Below are 27,109 nucleotides of genomic sequence, written 5' to 3'. Positions count from 1 at the left end.
TGCTCTTTAAATGTTGGTTTTATTTCAAACAAAAACTCAACAGGCTTACATGGATGGAAGGCAAAAACTATGGTTGTTGATCATTCAACAAATTTTGCATTATGCGCTTCTCACCAACACTGTAACACAGCTGGCTGTTCTGATCCATGGTGAAGCCTAAATTGAGCAAGTTCTGTGGAAACAAAATTTTAAAAAATCTGGTGAAGCATCAAAAACAATAGTAACCTCACATCAAGTTGTCCACCCTGTTCTTTGTGGGACTGCTGAATCTTTTAGGTGACAGAATTATTTTGTTTATGATCAATCAGTTCAAGCCCAACAGACAAACACTAGTTCACTGGACAACCATATAGCTGGACTGTAATGGATATAACTTACCAGAACCATTTCACCTCCTGAAAAGGAAATTAGCAATTTAAATAGTATAACTTTTCAGAAATGCAGAGTGTTCTGCTGCTTCAGTCAACCCCTCCATATTAAAGAATGAACTCAATCTGCTTCAAATGTTGAAAGACTAACTTTTCCCTCTTTTGGGATAGGTTTTCTACAATAAATCTGACTTGAAATGGACAAGGAGAAATGGCAGCCAACAAGTGAAGAAAACAAACTGCATCCTTCATGGTTTGCCAGGACCAATTAATTTTTCATACCAGTCTAAATGTTCTAATCAGGGGTAGGGACAGGCAGAGAGCAAGCTGTTATCTTCTGTCTAAGGGGCCCTGAGTGTACAGATGTAACAGATGTAGGAAAGATAAGTGTTTAGAGAATGGAAGTCTGTCAATCTCCGGACACAGTAATAAGAATAAAGATAACCTGCCTAGTTTTTTTAAAAAGATAAATGTTTAGAGTTGTTACCTTTCTGCACAAAATGCTGTTTATTTTTAGACAAAAGTTCAGATGAACCACTTTTGTTGCTTGAATATCATATCAGGAAAACAGTTCGTCAGAGCGATGATGTTTTTCCAAGTCTACTGGAACAAGTGCATTTGTGGATTTGCATCAGAGGATTCTTGATCATCAACCTCCTTTGAATCTTCCAGGGCAGCTGCATCAGCTGCAAACAAAGAGACCACATAAGCAACATAACACAGGCGTTATCTTTGGGTGGTAGTCAGGTTTCTCTCTATAAGGAACAGGAGAGCATTGCTGGTACCCAGCTCTCATGATCAGCCTGCATCCTGGCTGCTTACAGACTGCTGCCACATCTCAGCAGATACCTTCATCCAGCATCCCAAACCTGCCCCACAACTCTTACTCAGCCAAAGATATATGGTTTCTAAATCAAGGCTGCATTGTGCTTCTCTAGCCTTCCAGAATAGTTTGCAAGAATATATATTTATATAAATTAGGGGAGGGATGGTGGCTCAGTGGTAGAACATCTGCTTGGTAAGCAGAAGGTCCCAGGTTCAATCCCTGGCATCTCCAACTAAAAAGGGTCCCGGCAAGTAGGCGTGAAAAACCTTCGCTTGGAGAGCCATTGCCAGTCGAAGTAGACAATACTGACTTGGATGGACCAAGGGTCTGATTCAGTATAAGGCAGCTTCATATGTTCATGTTCATATTTGGATAGAAAAAATGGAAGTGGACTGAGGATATAAATGAACAGCATGGAAGGGAATCACAGTGTTTCAACACCAGAATCTCTAGGACCCAAGCTGGTGGCAGCTGTCTATGATCCATGAGTGCCTAAGATTAAGGACAGACCCAAAGTATTGCAACACATGCAAGATAACTATGAAGAAGCAGAGGGGAACATTCATCCTACTACCAACACCTTTGAACAGATTGATTATTTGCTGCCTAGTAATAAATTACTAGCATCTGTAACTGAGAATCATGACTGGTTTCAAAATTAATCAGCCAGCCAAGAGGTACCCCTCACTGAACAAGTAGCCAAAATAAAATACTATCCTTACGTTTCAGTCAAATCAGTTGATGCAAAGTCCAGACATTAGTATGCAAAGCACTCCTTTTGTACAAAGGCTTGCAGCTGGTGATAATTTAGCTGCATTTAGGAAATACAACATCATACTCACCAGGCAAGGCATCATATCCTTTGGATCGATTCTTTCTCTGTTTTTCCTAAAATAAAAAGGAAACAATTTTGTCCTCCATGTCTTCCAACCACAGAAAACTTCAGATTCCTTATCAAGATATAGCCTTCCAAAGGTTAGTCCAGTTCCTTTCTGTTGTGTATGCGGACTCGAGTGAAGACTGAATAGGGTGTTCCTGCCTGGCTCATTGGAGCCATAAGAATGGAGCTTGGGGACTTGGGAACAATGGGTCCTGGGTCCCCTGCTGGTTTGAATGATCTAATAATGTGCTTGCAGGGGAACCCTGAGTTTTATATAATTGGCCCTGTTGGCCCAGTTCCACAGTCTTGAAGTGCAGCCTACCTAATGCTGTACCTAATAAAGAGCTGGTGTTCACTATTACTTCACCTTTTCAGTGCATCAAACCCACTGTATTTCAGAAGGCTCAAAGTGCATATTCTTTGAATATTTATAATTTTGTGCAATGAATGTATAGCTGAATAGTGCCAGCGTGATGTAGTGATTAGATTGTTGGATTAGGATATGGGAGATCCAGGCTCAAATGTCCACTCGGCTACTGGGTAACCTTGGCCAGTCATTCTCTCATCCTAGTATAAGGTTCTTGCTGGGAAGATTAAATGGAAGGGAGAATGATTCTGTACAGCACTTTGTGTACCTACTGGGGAATAAATGTGGGAAATAAATAAATGCATTCTTCAGGGCAAGTATAGTGGCGAACTAGCATTCCTACCTCCACAGAAGCTTTCCACCGTAAATAGATCTCCTTTGATATTGTCCAGTCAAGGGGAACAACATAATCATCTGGTAGCAAAGTATCTGTAAAACAAGACATTTACATAAGCTGATCATTCAATCAAGTTATTGTAAAGCACAGACAATGGACAGCAAGCTCCAATCTAAAAGAGATTGATGTGACAATTACAATCACTAGGGGGAAAGGAACAGATTTATTGCCTACTTACTTTTCCCATTTCCTAACAGTTAAGATGTTTTTCGTTCAACTATATGGTTCCCTTTTTATAAGCAATGACTGCAAATTCAAGTGAATTTTTATTCCGTTCATAAAATTGGAGTTACGATGCATCCACATAAAGCTGTACCTTTCCTTCCTACCTAATTCTGAGCATGTTGTTGATGTTCTGAGTCAAAACTTCAGTCAGTAATGGATGAGAGTGAATAAGCTGAAACTTAACTCTGACAAGACAGAGGATCTCTGTGTTAGCAGAAAGGCAGACCAGAGACTTAATAGGGTTATACACCTCTTGAAAACCAGGTTGGCAATTTGGAAAGGCTACTTGACATAGTGGTCACCTTAAAAAACCAGGTAGCATTGCTGGTTCAGAGTGCTTTTGCTCAATTTCGGCTGATGTATCAACTGTCTGTTCCTGGTTCAGCCAGATCTAACCACAATGGAAAAAGGAAAGGTCTCCTGTGCAAGCACCAGTTGTTTCCGACTCTGGGGTGACGTTGCTTTCACAACGTTTTCACGGCAGACTTTTTATGGGGTGGTTTGCCATTGCCTTCCCCAGTCATCTACACTCCCCCCCCCCAACAAGCTGGGGACTCATTTTACTGACCTCAAAAGGATGGAAGACTGAGTTAACCTGGAGCTGGCTACCTGAACCAGCTTCCGCAGGAATCAAACTCAGGTCGTGAGCAGAGAGTTCAGACCGCAGTACTGCAGCTTTACCACTATGCACCACGGGGCTCCTTTACCACAATGACCCATGCCTTAATTACATCTAGACTGGACTACTGCAATGTGCCCTACTCTGGGCTACCCTTGAAAGGTGCTTGGAAACTGCAGCTAGATTGCTGGTTAGGGCCAGTTATTGGGACCATGTGACATGATTACACTGGCTATCGATCCACTCCTGAGCCCAATTCAAGGTATTGGTTTTGTCCTTTAAAGCCTTACATAACTTGGGGCCATCTTCTCCCCTATAGCCCTGCCTGGGAATTAGCATCACAAGGAGAAACACTTCTTACTGTTCCATCAATCAAAGCTCATCTGTTGGATACACTAGAGAAGACCTTTTCAGTGGCAGTCCCACAATTATGGAACAAAGTCCCCCAGAGGTACACCTGACTACCTCACTTTCAATCATTAGGAGGTAGTTAAAGAGAATTTTGATTAATTTAGTGGCAGCTTAGAATTGTGTTTTTAAATATATTTTATGCATTCTATTTAATGTATTTTATCTACACTGAAAGCCACATTCATAAGGCAGAAAAACAGCTAATATTTAAAAGAAAATTTTTAAAACCTTAACACTCTCTGACCATGCCATGTTACCAAGATACAAAGAGAAGATGAAGAATCTCCTGTCTGCAAGGTAGTTTGTAGTTTGTGGCCAGGAATGGAGTCCTTAATGAAGTTTCCTTTAACCAGCAAAAATATCCTTGTTTCTAGAAGACTAGGTAGTGGCAGTAGTAAAAGGAATCTTATTTCTGGTGCTGCATGTAATAAAACTGGAATGGTGAACTCCCTCTTAGAGTCTAATAGCTTGGGACCTTCTGAACATACAAAAATGCCTTATACTGAATCAGACCCTCGGTCCATCAAAGTCAGTATTGTCTACTCAGACTGGCAGCGGCTCTCCAGGGTCTCAAGCTGAAGTTTTTCACACCTATTTGCCTGGACCCTTTTTAATTGGAGATGCCGGGGATTGAAGCTGGGACTCTGTACTTACCAAGCAGGTGCTTTACCACTGAGCCACCATTCCTCCCCTGCATTAGTTAAGTTCCATAGAAGAACAAGATGCTGCAAGGGTCTGTTGATCACTGAGCAACAGAAGCAAAGGAGCATCAGGGAGGGACTTCATGCTCTGCTTGTGGTCTTTCCAGGAACACTTGGTTAAATGTTGTAGAGAAAAGGATGCTCTTGCAGGTCTCTCTGATTTACAATTGCAAATGGACTAAAATCAATTTTTACATATAAACATGTGAAGCTTCCTTTTGCCAAGTCATGCCACTGGTCTTTCTGATCCAGTCCTGTTAATTCTGACCAGCAGCAGTTTTCAAAAGGCTCATGCAAATGTCCTTCTTAGTATCTGCTGCTGAAAGCACTACTGTTCAAAACTGTACCTACTATTCAGTGACAGCACTGTGATGGACTGCACTTTTTAAAACCTTGGAAGTGCTGTACAAACAGCTGAAGAACTGTAATGGATAAATTCTTCACAGAAACAGAGAACCTTGAGTGATAGGCTCCAAGCAATTTGATTGGTTAGCATCAGTTGAGCAGAAAGACTTGAGATCTGCATGCTGAGGAGAGAGTCTGTCAGATTTCTGCCTTGACTGAGTTGAGTCTAATTTCAGCCTCAGCTGACAGCAGTTACACAGACAGAGAATAGTGGGGAAGTTGGCATGGAAGTTTGGAAAGTTAGATGAAGACTCCCACTTGGGCCAAGGAAAGTGAATAGACCTAGAGCAAGACGGAATTTCCTTATCCAGTCTGAACAGGGGGATAGCTTTAAAGAGTGCAGAGATCTGTGATCTGGTGTGGTTAGAAACAACCTGTAAAAACCTTGAGAGTCAGTTAAAAATTCAGGAAGAGTACTGATGTTTCAGGAGAAGGGGTTTAGTTACTGGAAAGACTATACCAGTTTTCTGGAAACCAAGAGTCAGAGAATACTCAAAGAAAATGTACTGTAATGTTTGGGAAACCACTGGAACAAAAGCATCTCAGCATAAAGATTTAATTGTGAATAGCTTAAGAAACTTTAATTAGCCTGAAGACAAAGAACGAAAGTCTGTGCAAGTACTGGTTTAACCTCAGAGTTATTTATATTGAGTTACCTCAAAATTACAACCCTTGATTTCACCTGACCTTTCCCCTCTATGTTGAATAAAAAAAATTCATTAATTTTGAATTTCAAAACGTCTCAAGTGCCATTTTCAATTCAAATTAAAGGGCAATCCCAACCCTTCCCTGAGGTTCCTGGGCTCAGCCACAATAAAATATATCTGTGATAGGGTGTGACAGCCAGAAAAGCAAATAGAAATGGAGGGAAAATCTTGCCTCTGAGGCAGGGAAAGGGAAGGGGATCATTATAAGCATATAACTTCTACACATAATGTATGGAGTCCATCATCTCAATACAGACCCTAGTTAAGATGGCCTTAAAAAGTGGTAGACAAATTCATAGAGGACAGGTCTTTTAATTGCTTCTAATATGGCTACAATTAAATTCCGTATTCAGAGGGAACACCTCAATGTCATATGAGGGATTCAGATAACATTCTCACTAGCAAAAATATTAACATTGGAAATTGAATTATGAGCCTTTCCTATGTTTACTCCAGGTAAGGATGGTATTATTAAGATATTAATATAGAATTCCAGGCTTTGAGAAAGAATGACTAATGAATAGTGCATGCACATGAGCACCTTAACTTCCTTCACATGGCTTAGAAAGTCAGTGTTTAAACCAGTAAAAAAACTTGAAGATGCAAAGTTGCTAGGCCAAACAATTGTTTTGGGAGAATCTTGAAGCAGCACTAGGGGATTGGACTAGATGACCCTGGAGGTCCCTTCCAACTCTATGATTCAATAATTCTATGATACTGAAGCTTAGCAAGTACAAACATGATCGACCCCTTGGATGGAAGGTCACCAGGGATCTTTCCCTGTTTACCTACGTTCTTTCCCTGTTTACCTATGTTCTGGTTAATTCCCAGGTTAGGCCAACAAGATTAACAATATATAACCATTTTAGAGTCAAGAGTTCCTTTAGTCAGATATCTGGTACTCTAGAAAGCATATATATTAGCAATCTTGTTGGTCTTTAAGCTGCTGCTAAACTTGAAACTTGCTCTTCTACTGCAGACCAATAAAGATGCCCCCCTGAAACTTCCTTTTGTAAACCTACCTGGTGCATATGTTAACATTTTGTTGGTGTCAAGGGAAGTCTGTCACATTTTCTCTGTGTTTTTAATTGCAGAGAGGGTAAATGAGAGACCCTCAGATTGATATTTAAGGAGTAAAATAACAGGATGATATATATTAAAGTATTGTTTTTAAATGCTACTTTCTAAGGATTAAACCTAAAGATTTTCTTCAGTAAGCTTTCAATGTTTTAGAGTTTATATTTTTAAAAGTCAACTGAATACTCTTGGTGCAATTCTCAGTCCAGAGCACTAGATGAATTTTAAATCCCTTGGATACAACATTTAACTAAAAAAGCAAGGTTACGAGTCTACTAGCAATGTATACTCTAAAGCAAGACATGTGGAAAGAATCCCTCTGAAGACAAGGACATGACACATCGTCAATCAATACATCTATATTCCTTGGCACAATTTTATCCTAACCACAAATCTATCAGAATTCCCAATTTCAATTTTATTTATTTTTACTAATCGCTAAATTATTTAAAAAGTAGCAATTACCTAATGGAACAGCTGGAGAACCAAACAGCTTTACTAGTTGAAGTGCAAACCCTAGTGATAAAGGAAGCTTCAGAAAACTGGATTTAGTGCTTAAAAGACCTTGATCATCTCCAATTTGGGAACATTTTGTTGCTCCAAGTTTATTGATTTGGTGCGTATTTTTACACTGTTCAGCAACAGGATTTGTAAGACTCTCAGTAGCTTCTTTAACTGAAGATAAAATATCTGGTTGAGTGGTTGAAATATCACGTGGCATTTTCTCCTTTCTATCGTTATTAATTTCCAGAGTTTTATCAGGAGTAACGGCTTGCCCATCTTTGTGTAAAGAAGCAGAAGTACATATCTGAATTGGAGAAGCAACTATATTCTTTGAAGACTCCATAAATTCTGTCAATTTGGTTGGAACCAAGTTACACACTGGAGATTCTACATCAGGACAAAAAGAGTCTACTACTACAGCATAACTAGAAGGCACTGGAGATCCATGGCATCCAAGACTTTGCTTATCCTCACCTCTAATATTGTCACCTGAAACTTTCTCTTGATCTATAAATACATCTGCATCATTTAGCACTTTCTCATCATTCCTATCTGGAATCTGCCTGGGCAAATCAAAGTTTGGAGCCAAGTTGAAGATCCTTCTACATCTTCCTTTTCCTGGGGGTGATGCTAACAAAATCACACCACTGGGATCATTGTCTTTAGTTATAGATTCTATGGGGAAATTACTAGCTTCAATGCCTGGCATCTCAGAGAGAGGTAATAGCAGAGAACAATCTATTCTGTTATCTCCTTTGTTTAATACTGCCCCATCACCTCCATTCTCCAGCTCTTTGTTAGATTTGTTATCGCTGAATTCTGTTGTCCTCTCTGAAAAGACCTGTTTGAGCTTCCTTGCTTTCCTTGGCCTTTGCTCATATATGACATTAGAAGAACACTCAGGCCAAGTCAAACATGATTCATTTTTGTCAGAGCTAGCACGGGGCTGTTCATCAACCAAGTCAACAGAAAAGAAAGCCCAGGTGTTTCTTTCGGTCTTATTTGATGTCTCATGCTGATGAAAAACAGATACTTCCTTCTTGTTACCTAACAGCTTGCTCACTGGGCCCAGTTCAGAAATAGTTTTGGTAGGTAGAGCTTTGTCTTCTATACTGGATAAAATAGGACTATTTTCTGCATTGGTGTAGACTGATTTGGGGAGAGCATTTTTATACTCCAAAATACTGTTCTTGGTTTCCACCAAGTTTTCATTATGGATTCCATCTGGCAAATAATCACTGGACAATAGTTCAGTTATATTTTTGTTTGGAACAAACGGCAAACTTGTGGAAGATGGACATTCATCTCTTAAAAGAACATCAATTTGTAGTGACTTGTCTGAAGTGATTTGATTCACCATACTCGAAACACAGAAGCTTCCTTTTTGCAACTCAGAATGTTTCAGACTGCTTTCATTGGTAGAATCAACTTCACCATCTGTTATAAACTCCTTCAGATACCCATCAATACATGCAGATTCCCTATTGTCTTCCAAATCCTCCTCTCCACTCTGTGACCAGTCCTTATCACTAGGAGTTTGATGGTCAGTTTTCTTCTCCACTACTTTAACAGCAGCACCCCTCATTTTCCCGTTCCTCTTTCGTTTCCTTCTCTGTTTCATCTTGTGCAGTTTGTGTTTCTTCTTTACAACTGTTTCCCTAAATAGAATAAAGAACTAACTATGAAAAGCATTAAAATAATCGTAATACAGTTATTAGATTAACAGTCTATATAATACTTTGCAGTAGATAGTAAGTAGGAGCAAACAAAGACCACACTTATGAAAGGTTTACCATTCTACTTGTTAAGAATATATATCAATTCAATTTCTTTACGAATTGCTTTGTATTTTTGGTCCAGTATGTAAATACTTAGGGTTGGGCTGTACTTACTAAGTGAATTCAACATCACATAATGTTATACTATGCTGATAACGATACTATACGCACATTAGGATAACATGTTACAACATTTAAACAAAAAATGACAAGACTTTGCTTCTAATGAGAAAATGTAACATGAATGTATTTAAGTTCTTTGAAAACAGTAAGAAGTTATGTTCAACATGGCTTAGAGATACCTTCAAGTTTAAATCAAACCAAGATAAAAATGAATTGTTATGGCTGCCTTTTCCTCCTCTAGTATAGACAATTATGAAGAGTATCCTCCCATTATGTCTGATGCAAATCAAAACCTTTTAATGGATTATCTCTCTGAACCATCATATTCACAACTGAGATGTTAAAAGGTAGAAGTTATTCCAACCTTTAAGTGCATGCTTATATGTGAAAGGCTTCACCATTGCATTACTGATTTTGTTACAATGTGTTATCACAAACTGTTTAACACAGATGATAACAGGGTGCTTTCATGAATAATCTTCAGGAATGCCATATCAAGGACTTTGAAAAAACTGTTGTGCTGTCAAGTCACCTTTGTTACCTTCGCATTCCTGAAAATTCCCTAGACAAGACTGACATATGCTAGCAATTTATTTTATTGGGTGACAGCAGATTATAGTTTTAACTAGTTCAGATTTCCTGTAAAAGCAAGAAATTATATCCTCTCCTTTCCAAAATTCTCCTGTGTTTAGGGAAATGGCTGAGCTACAACTTTTCCCCTTTGATGCACCAGTTTTCTGTTTGGAGCAATTTTTATTACAGTGACTCAAAAGTAGTATGGCCCCATCTGTAATCTCAAGTGACACAATCTGTTCTGCTATCTCAGCACTCTGCCAACTAATCATAGTCCCTTATTCTATCCGACCTCAACCCCCAATGATGCCCTGGAACAAAAATACACCATAAGTAGAAAATGGAAGCACTATGATCCCCAAGACATAAGTTTTGTTTTTTGTTTTGTTTTTTCAACTAGTTTTTGTCCTACATTAGTATGTGTCAGAAGATATTGTAGAAGATAATTTGCTGTAAAGATAATTCTGCATATTGTAGATAATTTGGCATTTTTATTCAAAACTGCTAAGCACAAGCAATTTTATCTCTGGACCAAATGCCTGGAAAAGGGCAATAAGATTGATGCTACAATGAACAAGTTTGTGAATAAATTATGGCTTGGCATATATTAGACAATACTAGTGCCACATCTATAGTATAAGAATTGTTATCTTCCAAACTAATTCTGAAGTCTGCAGCCACACCTGTAGTTACTGCTTTGTGGTATTGTAATGATCTGAATTTATATGGGTGTGTTAATTGTTGGTAAGTTGCTGTAGAGAAAGGGGGGTGAAAGAGGGGGAATGAGCAAGTGAGGTGATTGGTTGGTGACTGAGAGTATGGGCAGAGCTAAGACGTATGTGCAGGGGGGAGGGAGAGAGAGAGAAAAGTCAGTCCGCAGCAATGATCTCTCAGCAGAGGGGAGGCAGTTAACTATCAGTTGTGGTCAGCAGTCAAAAGAGTCTGAGAAGCAGTCTTCTGATTAGAATCCCATATAGTGCTGTGAAAAGCATTAAGATTCTATAGAAGAAAAGTAGAAATACTAAGAGGGCATATTAGGGCTAGACAGAGAGCCAAAATGTAATTTTGTCAGAGTATTACAGGAGTGAGAGACAAAAGCTGTCAGAAAGTTAAGAGAAAGGAAGATTTGAGAGGAAAGGAGTATGTGCAGTGAAAGAGTGACACCTCAGTCAGAAATTATTATTCATTGAAGAATTAAGCTATAAACATTTTGAAACCAATACATTTATTGTACAAATAAAGTTTTATGTTGTTTTATATTATCCTGGAGTCCTATGATTTTATAAGAGTCTCATCCTCAGGGCCACATGGTCCAATGAAGAAGCCTTAGAGCTTAGGCACAAATTCAGTTGGGAACATTAAATGAAAAGTTTGGAATTAAATTCCTGGTGGCAGCATTACACAAATTAAAAAGAGTTGTGATAGGTAAAATCCCCATGTCATTGACAAAGTGCATACTGAACGGGTGAAAAGTTATTAGACAAATTTTACTTGGATCTAAAGCTTAGCACCTTGTGACAATGCATGTGCTCTCCCCCTTCTGCTGCAGCTCTTAGCATAGAGAATCCCCAAGCACAGCATTAAGAGGGAGTCATAGGTCCATGGCAGGGGAAAATGGATTCTGGCCACAGAAATCCTCTGCTGGATTTAAGTCTGTGATAGATTCATAATGATTTGCAGTTGGTTTTCTTGATTCCAATCGATTTGGAGGCTTTATTTGAACTTTTAACACTGTCACTGTCATAACTCATGAAATCATTTCAATGTGTAATATTAAGAAAATAACAGAAAACCACACTTCACGTACAGAGGCATTAAGACAGTTCTGTCAGTCTACTGCAACTGTATTTTCTGCAAGGGATAACTGCAGCTTTGACAAGATGCCACAGGTATATGAAACTACTTTCAATCAGCCAAAGACAGAGCTTTATGCTAATATAATACGTGTGAAATGAGTAGAACACTAGAGTTGCTAGAACTTGATTTCTAACTGTTGCACTGATTTGGCTGCTTTGCATTATTTCTGTGATGGAGCACCACCACAATACTACGTACACTTGAAGATGATGATATTGGATTTATATCCCACCCTATATTCTGAATCTCAGAGTAGTCACAATCTCCTTTACCTCTCCCTCCTGCCCACAACAGACACCCTGTGAGGTAGGCGGGGCTGAGAGAGCTCTTATAGCAGCTGCCCTTTCAAGGACAACTCCTACGAGAGCTATGGCTGACCCAAGGCCATTCCAGCAGCTGCAAGTGGAGGAGTGGGGAATCAAACCTGGTTCTCCCAGATAAGAGTCCATGCACTTAACCACTACATCAAACTGGCTCTTAACTCTATGAAATAGACTGTGTGCTGCTGCTGTGTTATTAAGTAAATGTGTAGCAGTTGGGATTGTGTCAGAACAGCTCATGGTGGACTCGGTAAAATCCATCTGTGAATAAGCAAACAACATTGTGGCATCCAAAAGTACATTTTGAGCACTGACATGAAAAGAAGCATGCAGCTTAATATACCTGTTTAAAACAGAGATCTAATCAAGAAAAGAATACTACACTATTGTCTTATTTGTTTCTGCTGAGTAGTGGATAAAATTACAAAAAGACAAAACTTTAAACCATTCTGAACAGTTTACTTCCTTGATTAAGCACATAATGTAATCAACTATATCTCCCAAACCAACAAAGGTGATTTTGAAGACAACCAGTTGCACTCTTTGAAGTCATTGAAGCTATAAGTGTGAGATCCAAAAGGTTACTTCATACGCATTTGATAGTTTGCAGCAGGCCTTGAATTCAGCAGGAGCTCACAGGAGCACAGCTCCTGAACCTTTCTGAGGGTTCCCCCTCCTCCTCCCTGCCTATCTACCTTGTCCACTGAATAGTAGGTGCAGCTGCATAACAATCCCTGGACCAGCTCCACCATCTAGTTTTCTACAAAACGACCCCTGGTTTGCAGACAGAATTTTCCCCCTTTGGTTTAATACTCTCCTCAGTTACTAAAAGATGTCATATATCATGGCATTAACTGTTAGCCAAGAAACAAATCTGAGCAAGCCAAACAGGTTACTTAGTTAATATTGTCCACAAAGTAACAATTACAGATTGCCTCTCTCAAATGTTAGGCTGAGCCAGCTGAAGCTGAACCCGAAGACAGAAGTCCTTTGCCTGAGTCGCAGCAGTCTGGGCAGGGAAATTTCCCTACCAGTTTTTGATGGTGCGCCACTAACAATGGCACCCAGGTTCAGAATCTTGGGGGTGCTACTGAAGCCTTCTTTAATAATGGAGGCTCAGATAGTGGCCACTGCCAAATCCACCTTTTTCTATCTGGCGGATAAAGACAACTGGTCCCCTTCCTCGAGCGTGGTGACCTGGCAACTGATCCATGCTACAGTCACCTCGAGACTGGATAACTGTTGATTTTATGAATTGTGTTTATTCAGTATTTATTTAATTGAATTGTTATTACCATTTACCATTGTGACCCACCCTGAGCTTGCTTCAGAGGGGAGGGTGGGATATAAATCCAATAAATCTAAAAGATATTTTAATACCTTCAGCTTACTAAACCATCAAGTTTAGTACATGAATATCAAAAGTTTCATATTAAACTCACTGGTGAAACATTAACACAACATGTTGCAAATAAATTAAGCATCAATTCTAATTTTTAATTTAATAAAAATTTATATCAAGGGTTTTACATGCACATTTTCATCACACATTAAAACAGATTGCACACAAAAGTAACTGAACAAAGTTAAATATCTGGATTTGATTTCTAACCTTTTTTTATTTTAATAACAGGTTCTCAGCCCTCTATCTTTTCTCTTACCCTATGTTGCTCATATAAACCTTGGATAATTAAACTAAACAAAAGCCAATCTATAGAAAAATGCTGAGTGATCTCAGGAACTTCTTAATGTTGCAAGAAGAAACTCAGAGCTGTAGGACACTTTGGCTGTTGCTTTTACTTAGTCTGATCCAATGAACCTCTTACATCATTAGGGTTTGTAGAATCTTTCGGGATCAAGTGCGTGTTCTACTGGAGAAAGTTTTCCTTCCAGACGTTTCGTTCTCAGCTGCGAAGAACATCCTCAGTGGCATTGCAGCCGGAGCAGGCGCTCAGACCTTCTTGGCTGCTGTGCATTGAAATGTATCACATGAACTCAATGCACAGCAGCCAAGAAGGTCTGAGCGCCTGCTCCGGCTGCAATGCCACTGAGGATGTTCTCCGCAGCTGAGAACGAAACGTCTGGAAGGAAAACTTTCTCCAGTAGAACACGGCACTTGATCCCAAAAGATTCTACAAACCCTAATGATGTTACCAGCCGTGAAAACCTGAAATCTTTGATAACCTCTTACATGTTAAGGGTCTTGCAAATGCACAAATATCTGATCCTCATTTGCAAGCTTACACTGAATTGAGCAAAACTGTCCTCCACAATTCAATTCATTTCCGGGGGCATAAAGGCAAAAATCATGCAACCCATACACATAGAGGCAGCCTGTGAACCATAAACGTGGCAATGCAATATGGCAACCTTTGGCCCGATAGGCAAGAATAAAAGTTTCCATCAATCTTTTGACATATTTGCATGAGTTATGCACATAATCCTAGTTACAAGGAAGCTGAGTGTTAGCATCAATGGATGTGGGATACTGCTATTAACTTGGAAACAATTAGCTAGCTGATCAGCAAGCACTTGTAATATGAAGAGTTTCAGGCAGGCAGCCATGTTAACGAGCAGTAGCAGAACTAAACTGCAGCCCAGCAGCAGCTCAAAGACCAAGAACATTTTCCAGGATATAACCTTCCATGAGTAACAACTGTAACAGAAGTGAGCTTCAGTTCATGAAAGCTTATATATACATCCTGGAAAATTGTATTGGTCTTTAAGATGCTACTAGACTTGAATTGTGTTCCACTTGTACTCTTATACAACAGATAACAGCTCTTCTATAATGTAACCTCTTTAGAAAGGTATTTCAAGAGACTGTTTTCTGATGAGCTTCCCCCCCTCCCCCCCCAAAAGAAACCCCTACTTAATTTGGAAAAGCAGAGATAACTTTTCTTCACATCAAAAATAACCCGCTGAATCTGGCTGATATTATCTTTCAACCAGTCCTAGGCCAATGTGCCTACTGGGTCAGCTTGGAGCACAAATACAGCAGAAATGTACATGACTGGGGCAAGAGCATCCCTGTGATCTTCCGCAGAGGCCATCCATTTCCAGCGGAGCTTGCACAAAAGGAGTGTTTCTGCTCTTCTAATCTTGCCACTAAACTTACATGCAATCCAAGTAAAATTGCCAAGCGACACTTGTCCAACATGTTAGCTGAATTATACAGATAACTCTTAGCAGTGTTTGAAACCAAGATATTTAACTGTGCTGACAATACAGTCATCTTCTGTGTTAAAAAAACAAACAGTAAAAGGAGGAGAAAGCTACTCTGAAGCAACAGATAGCATAAACATTTTTTTCATTTGCACATCCTGGGTGCCAGCAACTTAGCCACTCTGTCTCTATAATTTATAAAAAATCCTAGCGACTTAAGAGGGGCTACTTTTGTGTATGAGATTCCAGGAGTACAGCTCAGGAAATTACATGTCACTTTAAGCAAGGTTTATTTAAATTGGGTTATCCAGACTAAATGTTCAGACCCAGCATTACGAATGTAGCCCTTAGCTTTTCAGTGTTTAAAGTGTACAGAACCAATTAACATTATCTTCACAGAAGCTCACATATGCTCTCCAGAAAATGAAGCCAACAAATGTATCACATGAATAGCCTACTGAAGAATAAAAAATAATCCCAGGCTTCACAAAAGTGTCAGGACAGTTAAGTGATCATACAGCAGCGTAAAAAGCTCAGCTGAGTGGCATTAGTCCTCAAAGAAGCATCTGTGTAGTTAACTAGACCTGCCCACTCATCTGTCATGGCCTTGTAAAGCCAGGAGAGAAAGAAAACACAAGTACATGTGCAGCTGCCAGAGAAATACAGCCTCCCCCAAATGATGCAAAAACCAGTGAGTGCTGTCTTTGCTTTAAAGAGCCAAGAAAGGCATCTGGGATAACAATACTGAAATAGAAGGGCAGAAGCTCCAAAGATTTGCAAAAACTGAGATGAATGGCTTTTATTTCTCTTCCGCAAAATCCACCACAAAATCCACCATACCTGAACTAGCTGTTTGAAATGAAAAAAAAAAAAATCAAACTACCCAGGCAATATGACATGCAACTATGATCTCTGAAAACTTCCCATGTTTAAAAAAAAAGATGGATAAACCAATTTTAGAAAACCAAAACTGTCATCAGGTATGCTCCCAACAGTTGTTTGAGAGGCCAAAACACAAAGGTCCTAATGTTTCATTCCTGATTTTTAAAAATATTTTCTCTGAGCTAAAGCCATGAAGTACAAATATCAAGATACTGGACTGAATCCAATGACACTTGTTTGCTAATGGGGGGAGTTTTCCTCCAACACAAGCAACATTCTTCTACGGCAAGAGGCTCTTCTAATGGTGCAAGGCTATTTGTGCTAGAAGCAAACACAGTCTTGCATGGAAAAGTTCCACAGGATCCAAGCCTTCAATAGCACACAATGAATTGCTGAAACAGCAATCCTACCATAAGCTGCATCAGCTGATATGAAAAGAGGCAAGCAACTGATAAACATTTACAACATACAAAAATAATACAGAATTAACACAATTATCTACTGCCTCAGCAACCTGGTTCTTGTCTGCATCACATAACAATGTAACGTGACTTAAAAGTAACTGTGGTCAACGTCTGAAGTCTTTCAACACATCATTAAGACATACTGCTTCTTTTATAAAGCTACGTGCACAAAAAACAAGACCACTAGATTTCCATACAGCATAGTATGAAATTCAGTATATTTCTAAAAAGTTTCAGACAGAGGAGTGTATTAGGATTCCAAGTTAAGTCTGCATGTTGCCTGCTGATATGTTCAAACCACAAATTTTAATTGTAGGGGCTTGACTAATGCTTCACAGCTCTTTGTTTATACAAAAAACAAATTTAGCCTTAGTCTTTTAGAAAATGACAAGCTTAGCTACAGTTGAAATAACTGATATAAAATACAACTGGGATCACTACTGAAAAGCAGTGAAAGGCAATGGTTCAAATGTAACACCAATGTAAAAAGTTATTCTTCTGGATACTGTACTTATGAAAATTCATTATAGTCTAATTAGAATTCTTAACAAAACTGCTCAGCAGTTTCTCCATAAGCAAGAACACTCTTGTTAAAATCCAATTATAAACCGCACAGAATATCCACATAATCTGATGGGGATTCTTAAAAACCACGGTTAGTACAAATATATATATATTTAAAATATTTAACACTCAGTTTTAAAATTAAACATTTATTTACATTATTTATAAACAGTCTCCAAGAGGTAATAATCTACAGTAAAATTACTTAAGCCTCAAAAGAAATTGGCTGAATAGTTTGATAATCCTACACAGAGTGAAGGAAACTTAAATCCATTAATTTCCATAGATGCAAGTAAACTGAACTCTATGCTGGATTGCAGTATTTACATATTTTCAAATTGCAAACAAACTGGCCTAAGTTCAATGAACCCTAACTTATCAGCTATTGGAAACACTGAACGTATTCCAAGAGTCTGAACTGCCTCCCCACCTCTGTCTTCTTTGTGGAGGAGGCCTTTGTGAAGTTTTATGAAAAGGTAGCACTGAATTCATAACAATGGGTATAGATATTTGATATTCATATCTTTCCAGCATTTGAATAATCTTCTCACGACTGACCCCATGCTTGTTCCTCCTACAAAAAACAAGAAATTAAGTTCAAGTCTTTGATTAATCAGATCACCCCAGAATGCCTTCAGCTTGTCTACTTTCAAGAATCATGTCAGAGTCAAAATCAAAACTAGTGATGCCCCCCTCTCCTAGGGGTGGAAAAGCAACCAGGGAACAGAGCACAAATTTGAGCAGAAAGGATTAAACAGGGCTATCCCAACCTGAACCCAGCCTTCCACTCAAAGTTGGAATATTGCTTGGCTATTTTTCCTTAAAAACCTAAGAAGAAATTGCTCATCTCCAGCTACAGTGTGTGGGTTACATGCACACTGAAAATAATATACTATATACTGAAGACCTGATAATACATTTAAATATTTTTAAAAGTGTGACATTTAAACTATCCAGAGGTAATCCAGCACTTCAAAGGGAAATTTGGAAAAGTGTCTACTTGGCTATATGTTTAACGAAACAAATTTAACTGGCCAGCAGTAACCTTGAAATAATGTCTTTTTAATAATAACTTTAAAAAAAAGATTTGTCAAACCAATTTCTACTACTAAGCTTCAGAAAGAGGACTCACAGGACTGTGTTGCCCACCCACCCCCACCCCCACCCCCAGACCTAGAAGACAAACAGAAGATACAAACAAGGAAATGAAAGTGAACAGAGAAGCAAAATATGACCTCTGTTGTTAATCGGGTTCTCAGGCAACTGGCAGGGACATGGCTGGGGGAATGCATTGTAAACATGGTGACATTGCTTCTGAGAAATCCCAGAAGTGACAATGGTACCAGGGTGGATAAAAATGAATGAATATATATATTAATTTTCTGATATAACTAAAACTAACCTGAAAAGTTATTATACTAAAATTAAACCTCAATATGGGTTGTAAATATTAAGGCCGCCAAGAATGAGAGTTTATGTAGAAAACCATAATTTAAATTGAGTGTTACTGACAAGTGATTTTAATTTGAATTAAATCAAATCAACCCTGAATGGTACAGCCATTGCTTTGGGATTTCCACAGAAGCAACATCTTCATGCTTATGATGCCAGTGAGCTTTAATTTTTCCTATTACTACTTGGAGTGGCAGCAGGCAATGGAAGCTCAGGGCAAAGGATCCCCTGACCCAACCAGCATGTCTCATTAGAAGTAACATAGAGGATATATCTGTTCTCAAAAGGGTAGCACAGGTCTAGTGTTGAAAAATTTTGGTTGAAGATGCTTACAAGTGGGAGTACAAGAAAAAAACTACAAAGAGCACATGTTAGTACAATACTGGATTCTAAAGAGAACTTCATGCATTCCTCAAACAAGAAAATAAAACATAGGCCTCACTTTTCTAATTCTTCAGGGTCAAACTTCCACCATGTGTCTGGTTCATGGAATTCCACTCTATAGAATTTTCCTAGAGCCTAAGCAATCAAATAAACAAAAAAAGAAGCACATTACTTATTGTCTCCTTCTAACCCAAGTGTTGTAATGTGATTTCAGAGGAAACTATCAGAAACTAGTTAAAATATATGAAGATGTCTTACACCAAGTCATCCATCTGAAACATCTATAACAGTATCACCTAATCAGTCAGCAGTTCTCCAAGATCTTAGGTAAAGAAAAGCCCTTCCTAACACTGGTTATCTATGACCTTTTAACCATAGATCAGAGTGACTAATCTGGGACCTTCTGCAAGCAAACCATGTCTAACCATTGAGTCACAGTCTACCTTCTTGATAAAGTTCAGAGGACCAAATCCCAGGTTCTTTATTTCAGTATAAAGGCATGGTGTTTACCAACATTTGTGGTGAGATTATGGCAAGTGAAACAGAACAAACAGAAAAATTAATAGAAGATGATAATATTGGATTTATATTCCGCCCTCCACTCTGAAGAGTCTCAGAGCGGCTCACAATCTCCTTTACCTTCCTCTCCCACAACAGTCACCCTGTGAGGTGGGTGGGGCTGGAGAAGGTTCTCACAGCAGCTGCCCTTTCAAGGACAACCTCTGCCAGAGCTGTGGCTGACCCAAGGCCATGCTAGCAGGTGCAAGTCGAAGAGTGGGGAATCAAACCCGGTTCTCCCAGATAAGAGTCTGCACACTTAACCACTACACCAAACTGGCTCTCCTGATTTATTTCCGGATTGAATTGTTTTGTCTATTATAAAAGAAAGGGAGTCTCTATTTACCGCTTCCACATAAGGCTTCATTTCCCATGCTTGCGTATTAGTGTTGTCTATTATAATTGGAGATCTTCCTTGATCCATTGCTTGCTTTGCTGCAATAAATAGTAAAAATGCAATTGTACAAATAGTACATATAATAATTGAAAAATTAACCAATTAGCCAACTGAATCTTTGTGTATTCAGATGGACCTTCTGCAATAGAGCTTTATTATAAAGTGGGAGTTTAAGTTTATTTTTTCATTCTAACATGACTATACATGATGAAATCTAATACATTCACACCTCTCTTTTGGTTCCAGTCATGAGCAGCACCAAGCTGACCAACATTATATGACCATCCATCTTGCTGACAAAAGTAATCATCGGTGCTGAACACAATGCCATCACGACTCTGACCAAGCAGAATGCTGTGGAAGAAAAAGCAAGATCATTATAGAATTGCCAAAGTTTTATTTTTGTAGTGCTGAAAAATGTGCTTAGACTGGAATGTTAACTCACTTGTTTTTAACAATATTTAGTATTTTTTTTGTTCTCCTGCTTAAATATAATATTTTTGGTGGCACAGTTGTTAAGAGTGGCGGACTCTAATCTGGAGAGCCAGGCTTGATTCCCCACTCATCCACATGCAGCCAGCTGGGTGGCCCTGGTTACTTCAAAAGTTATTTTCAGATCTCAAACGAGCTCTCTCAGCCCCACCTACTTCACAAAGTGTCTGTTGTGGGAAGAAGGGAAGGAGACTGTAAGCTGTTCTGAGACTCTTGAGTGAAGGGGATGGGTATAAATCTAACTATTCTTCTTCCTCACTACATATTTATTCCACCCTTTTTCCTGAAGTACAGTTGGTTCATGCACTAAAAGTGTTAGAGGAAAGGAAAGGTCCCCTATGCAAGCACCAGTCATTTCCAACTCTGGGGTAATGTTGCTTTCACAATGTTTTCACAGCAGACTTTTTACGGGGTGGTTTGCCATTGCCTTCCCCAGTCTTTCACACTTTCCCCCCAATAAGCTGGGTACTCTTTTTACCGACCTCGGAAGGATGGAAGGCTGAGTCAACCTTGGGCCGGCTACCTGAATCCAGCTTCTGTAGGAATCAAACTCAGGTGGTGAACAGAGAGTTCAGACCACAGTACTGCAGTACTGCTGCTTTACCACTCTGCACAGGGACAATTAACTGACTCACCTCTACACCAACTATTTCATTCGTTGTATTGTTCAAAGGCTAATGCTAATTTCCTGGACTTTTTCTTCTATTTCTCTCATATAAAATAACTACCACAGACATAATAGAAAAGGTGGAAACCAATAGAAAGCATCCAGGAAGACTATGTCCTAAATTCCTATTTTTGCTATACAACTATACAAGCTAAGGAGTTACCTATACTTGTTAGCATTTCATGAGCAATCTGATCTCCTTAGAAATGTGTTGTCTAGGACAATCTACAGTTAAAACGTTAATATTTTTAATACAGCCTTAAAAACAGGCACACTATACCCAAAGTATCTATTAATGTTAAAGCCTACTAGAAACTAAACCACTCTTCCATTCAGGTAAACTGTGTATGAAAATTCACAGCCCAAATGCTAGGATCTGTAAATGACGAAGGCTTCCAATCTGTTTGTTCCCCAACCTAACATTCAAACAGTCCAGCTCATTTTTTTCATTCTCTAGCCCCATAACTGGTATTCTAACAAAAGTAATGGCTTGGATCTGACCCAACATTTCTGCAGGCACAAAAAGAAGGGAGGGTAGTTTTCACTGATTTCCTCCCTGCCAAGCTATTCCTGGGTATCTACATGCCATACAAACTGTATTTCAGGGAGTATTTTCAACTGCTGAGGGGGCAGAGGCAAAAACTGCCCTTGCTCAAGTCTGCATAAATTCTAGGTGGCAGCCAAGTTAATATACTGTACTGGGATGTTCTTGCATGCTTCTCAAGTTAATTTGTTTTTAAAGTAGCAAGAGGACACACACATCCTCTGTTAAAGACATATGTTACTTCAGCAGTTATTTCCATAGGAACAAACATTGGTCACTATAATTATTAATTCCATTACCCTTCCCATATAACACTGAATACTACCAGATAATAACTAATAAGATAGCTGTCTACCAGAAAAATCACTAGGCATAGGTACTGATATGTAACAAAATGGAATTTGCAGCTACATCTCACAGATCAAGGTTTAGTTTATTCCCAGGTACAGAGAAAGTTCCAACACACCAGACACTGAGAAAACATTCTGTAGAAAAATTAACCGTAAAGCTGAGTATTCTACACATACAAGTAATCATATACTAATGTGGTTTAGGCTTTACTTAGTTATGGTCCAGTGGCAATATATGCAATCTATGTAATTTCCCCTAATAAAGGCTGAAGACCCATTCATAAATAGAGCTTCTATGCAGCAAATGAAGACCAACTAACTGTGGGTTAGTCTGACACAGCAACTGAGTTGGACCAGAGTTTGAATTTTCACTTGAGCCATGAGATTCACTGCTCTGTTAGTTTAACTTACTTCATAGGGCTGATGTAAACAGGGGCAGGGGAATGCAATCCATGGATGCCATGTGCTCTTTGGAGTAAAGATGAAACATATCCATAACATTTCTGCCCTGCCCTTCCAATAGGTAAGAGTTGCTTATAATATATATTAAAAACCGAGGCCTATACGGGTGCGGATGCATCAGGTGCTGTGTGAACTGCACTGGCTACAACTTATCGGATCTGTTTCAAGGTGTTGGTCCTTACCTTTAAGGCCCTTTATGGCTTGAGGCCTGTATATCTTTGGGACCGCCTCTCCCCATACAAGCCCCCCTGGGCTCTGAGGTCAGCTACACAACATCTTCTCATGATTCCTGGTCCTAAAGATGCCTGACTGGCTTCAACGAGGGCCAGGGCCTTTTCGATCCAGGCCCCTACCTGGTGGAGTGAGCTCCCACTGGAGATTCAGGCCCTGCGGGACCTATCCAAGTTTTGCAGGGCCTGCAAGATGGAGTACTTCTGCCAGGCTTTTAATTGATCCAGTGGGCATCGCTTGAAGTCATCGCTTCCCCCAGCGCCCTACCACCTAGGTACTCAAGCTGAATGCCTCCAGCCTATATGCGGTTTTATGATCTGTTGCCATAATGTGGATTATGGTCTTTTGATTTAATTTAATAATTCTGTAATTAAGATATCGCTTAGTTTTGATGTGGTTTATTTCATGTTGCAGTAAGGTTTTTTAATGATGTAAGCTGCCCTGAGCCCTCTTGCGGGATAGGGCAGAGTATAAATAAAAAAAATAAATTAAAGGGTTACAGCACAACTAGCAATCAACTCGACTGACCATCAATAGAGAAAGGCTGCTTTCAAACAAGGATTCAAAAGTGTGTCCTTGTCATGGCAGCAAGTGGTGCAGGGACTCGTGGGAATACAATCCACATGCTGTTTCCTCTGTTGCTGTCTTCTCTGACCTTTCCGGTCACATATACATATTGCACAGGCTCCCTCTCAGCCTGCAATATCCCCTCTTTTTCCTAACCCAGCTGCTTGGTAAAGAAATAATAAAGCATTTTAAAGGCAGCAGAACTTAGTGGTGGCTACTGGAGAATAACTTGATGGATGTTCCACCCAAAGCCACCTCCCACTTTTTTCTGTACTTTGGAGAATATGAGATTTATATTTTCTCCAGGAAGAAAAAACAGAGCACAAACATGTCATGCCATAACTGGGTACAGTATCATCTGTTCTCCTTTACTGTGTCAGCTTCCTGATGTCCTTGCAGGGGAAATCCCCACACTGAGACAGCCAAAAGACAGATAGAACTGCCTGCAAAAATGCAATAATTGAAGTCCAAGTCCTCAGCAAAATTCTCCTCTCAAACACTACTGACTTAACATGGCTTCCTAAAAGCCTAAGAGGAATAAATCATTCCTCACCACTTCTGAGAGCTCATCATGCAAGGTGAGGCAATGATGAAGGCTTGTAAACAGGTAGGTTATCTGTAATAAGAGCACTACAAAAAGGAATCATTGAGCTGACCAGAGCTGGCATACAGGTTCATACAACCACCACACACACAAAAATGCACGCCTGTCTGCAAGCCCCACACTGTTCACTAAGTTTGTCACTGATAATTTCTCCAAGTTTTTCCCTTTTAAAAATAAATACATATGTAAGAGAAGTACTACTACGTAAACAAGCAAACAAGTAATCCTTACAGAAATAATTTTAGTTATCTTAGCCTAACACCAGAGATCTTCTAATTGAGCTGAACTCTGTATCTAGGGCTTGAAAGTAGTATTTCTATAACACTCTGATTATAACAGAAAATACTACATTTTTTAAAAAAATCCATCAGCATCCTTTACAATTTACTTGGTCAATATGAAATTGTTAGGACTGTTGTAAACCATGTTTTAAATATGCAAATAAAACAACTTTACTGCTGTTCTTCTAAAATTTTCAGTACTTATCAATATGTTTACAACACATACTGCCCCACAGTCCAAAAAACCTCACAGGCTCTTAATAAAAACCAAACTATTTGCAGATTTAATTCCATACAGTGCAACATACAAGGAAGAGTCATATGGTTTGTTTGAAGTTAGCATTTTCTTACCGAGACAATGTTGTCTTCCCTGAGCCTGGAAGGCCTCTCAGGATCAAAAGTTGCTTTTGTGACTCATATAAGCTGCCCTCCAGGATTTGCTGAGAAACACTACTTGACCTTTCAGTTTGTTGAGCATTTTTCCAACATGTTCCAGTTTCACAGAAACCATTACCTATATACCCTTCACGGGCACTGTATCCATTTTGAATGGTCTGTATACTTGGAGTACTAGAATTACTAGAACAGTCACTATTTTTATTCGCTGGTGAACAGCTTGTGTTAATGTGGGTGTTTTCAAATGGACCTACATTTGAAGAACTGAAATTTGAATGATGCGATGACGAAACAAGCTCCTGAAAATTAAAATTAGGGATGAACTGGGGAGGTGGTGGGCCATAAGGTACTATAAATGGAGGTGCCTGTTGCCAGCCAGGCTTAAAGGGAATAGAATCATTCCAGAATCTAGAATCTGCTTGTTTATTACATGGTTTTTCAGCTTCCCATGCATTTCTATCATTATTAAAAGACTGTCCATTGCCAGTTCTATGGCCCATCTGCCCATTGTAGGGATTCTGTTCAGTGCATGTTCTATGATCACTGGGTTCACTGTAAAAACATGGACCATCGTCACGACTAGAACCTGTTTTACTGTAGGATAGGTCTTGAGAGCTGACATACTCTATTTGATTCCATTTGTTATATTCCACAGGCTGCTTATGAAAGTCTCTTTCAGCTTTATCCAAGGTATTTTCATCACTTTCAAGCTGATGAATTTCACTATAGAACTGGGATAATTCATCTTCTATTTTTGGTATATCACAGGATAAACTCCGTTTGGATATCATTTCTTTCTTAAAACTATCACCATGCATTTTTGGCACTTTTTGGTGGTTTCTGTTGGTGTAGTTTTTCTTTTCCTTGGATTGCTGAACAACTTCAATTTTATATATGGGTCCAATGAACGCTTTGCTTGTGCTATAAACTTCATCAACTCTTTCAGTCTTGGGTTCTTGCAGTGATTCATTATTTGCTCTATTAACTTCTACAGTATTATTACCAGAGAAAGTGTACTTATTTCCTGTAATTTCATTATTTGTTGCCTTTGAAGGCTTATACGTCACTGGCTTTATACCAAGGAACACTTTTTTAGGTGGGACCCGGTCTCCCGTAGTTTCATGTATTCCATCCTCATCATCAGAGAGGGACAGAGGTATAAACCCACTATGGGTTTTTTTAATGTGTACTTCTTCATATAGGCTTTGCAATCCATCATAGGATTTGCCATAAGGCTCTTCTGTTGATTTCATTTTTTTAGAACATGGTTCAACTGCTGATCCATCCTGACTTTCAAGACATCTTGACTTACTTTCCACAGGAAGCATCTTAAAACAATAACACATTATTATGCTTACAGAACAAAATTATTTCCAATATTTATCTGCTACCAATTTTATGATTAAAAGTAGTCAGATATGGGGAGAACTGCTATGGGCCAGTACAGTGGTGGTTAGAAAGTAGCTGAATTGGCGCTTTCTGTCTTCTGTTTCAAGACCCCCTCCCATCCAAAATGGATCCTACTAGGGAAAAAATTAAGTTACTTTTATTATCCATGCGGATATTGTGAAACATGTCTTTCATTTTACAAGGAGGGAGGGGAAAGTTCTCATATAATGTTGCCCTTCCATTTTAAAAATACCATCCATATCCTTACAGTCTTAAGTTACAGATACCAAAATCAGATTTAAGTATTGTGAAACCAACAGAATAGTACAATAAATTACATAATTGTTTCTAACTGCATGATACCCCAGCCACAACCACCTCCTCTATTTAAACATATACGTACACAAAACAAATAGATAATTTCCCTTAGGGTAAGCACAAGACACCAAACGAAATCCTAAACAGAATTACTCTCCTCGTAATCTATTGATATAAATGGGCTTATCAGAGTAGGATCCTGTTTAGGGCTGCGCTGTCACGACACTATTTTAAGTTTGCCCTTTCCTAAGGCTGCATACCGACCCCGCCAGGCGGGGTTTGTGACGCTTACGGAAGAAAGCTCCCACCTTCTTCCCACGTTGAACTGATTTATTCACCAGCCTGGGGGGGCCTTGTTTTCCCTCAACTTTGCGTCTCCTTCGCCATCGTTGGGAACATCAGTGAGGTGGGACTCTTATTCACCTTAAACCGCCACCACATCCTTCCTTCCCCAACGCTTGGTGATGAACTTGGATAACGAAATACCCCACCCCCACCAGCGCTCATGGGGACTTGTCAGCATCCCTCGCAACTCTTCAATATAATTTCCAGCTGTGAACCCCGTAAGGTCCGCCCCGCTCAGCACTACCTTGTACAAGACTCTATTCGAATCTAAGCAACAAAACCTACCTCAAGGGAAAGAAGCCACTCGCCGCCCAAGAGGCCTCTAGTCAAGCGGACACATTGGGGATCCCAGGCTGCGGTACAACAAACCACAACAATCCCAGCCCTCCCCCCTTCAAAATGGCTCTCCTTTGCCACACTACGCGTACACCAGCACCCGATGTAATGTGGAACTTGTAG

General features: G+C 39.3%; 1 protein-coding gene across 2 annotated transcripts; it reads right to left on the bottom strand.

Annotated features, from left to right (window-relative positions):
• LOC132590528 (NEDD4-binding protein 2-like 2) lies at positions 1-27,109 on the bottom strand. Of its 2 annotated transcripts, XM_060263442.1 has the most exons (11): positions 26,936-27,109; positions 24,554-25,926; positions 20,234-20,358; positions 19,954-20,042; positions 19,108-19,184; positions 17,644-17,787; positions 7,449-9,145; positions 2,785-2,870; positions 2,037-2,082; positions 856-1,054; positions 1-172 (listed from the first exon to the last, which is right to left on the bottom strand). In XM_060263442.1, exons 2-10 carry the CDS (start codon positions 25,924-25,926, stop codon positions 969-971), a joined length of 3,723 nt encoding a protein of 1,240 aa, XP_060119425.1. In that variant the 5' UTR covers positions 26,936-27,109; the 3' UTR covers positions 1-172; positions 856-968. The 2 variants fall into 2 exon arrangements, with proteins under 2 accessions (XP_060119425.1, XP_060119426.1); XM_060263443.1 differs by lacking the exons at positions 1-172; positions 856-1,054; positions 2,037-2,082; positions 2,785-2,870; positions 7,449-9,145 and having other exon boundaries at positions 17,343-17,787; positions 26,936-27,093.

Source organism: Heteronotia binoei, unplaced genomic scaffold (genome assembly GCF_032191835.1).
Source record: "Heteronotia binoei isolate CCM8104 ecotype False Entrance Well unplaced genomic scaffold, APGP_CSIRO_Hbin_v1 ptg000122l, whole genome shotgun sequence".
NCBI classification, from domain to species: domain Eukaryota; kingdom Metazoa; phylum Chordata; class Lepidosauria; order Squamata; family Gekkonidae; genus Heteronotia; species Heteronotia binoei.
Note: the sequence above shows the minus strand (reverse complement) of the source record. Positions and strands in the feature narration are given on the sequence as shown.

What these genes read in the sequence shown, in the direction of transcription:
- LOC132590528 (XM_060263442.1), bottom strand. Translation starts at nt 25,926, where the DNA reads ATGCTTCCTGTGGAAAGTAAGTCAAGATGTCTTGAAAGTCAGGATGGA. An exon ending in GGGAAGACAACATTGTCTCG is followed by an intron (nt 20,359 to 24,553) that starts GTAAGAAAATGC and finishes TTTCTTCCACAG; the next exon opens with CATTCTGCTTGGTCAGAGTC. An exon ending in TGACTGGAACCAAAAGAGAG is followed by an intron (nt 20,043 to 20,233) that starts GTGTGAATGTAT and finishes TATTTATTGCAG; the next exon opens with CAAAGCAAGCAATGGATCAA.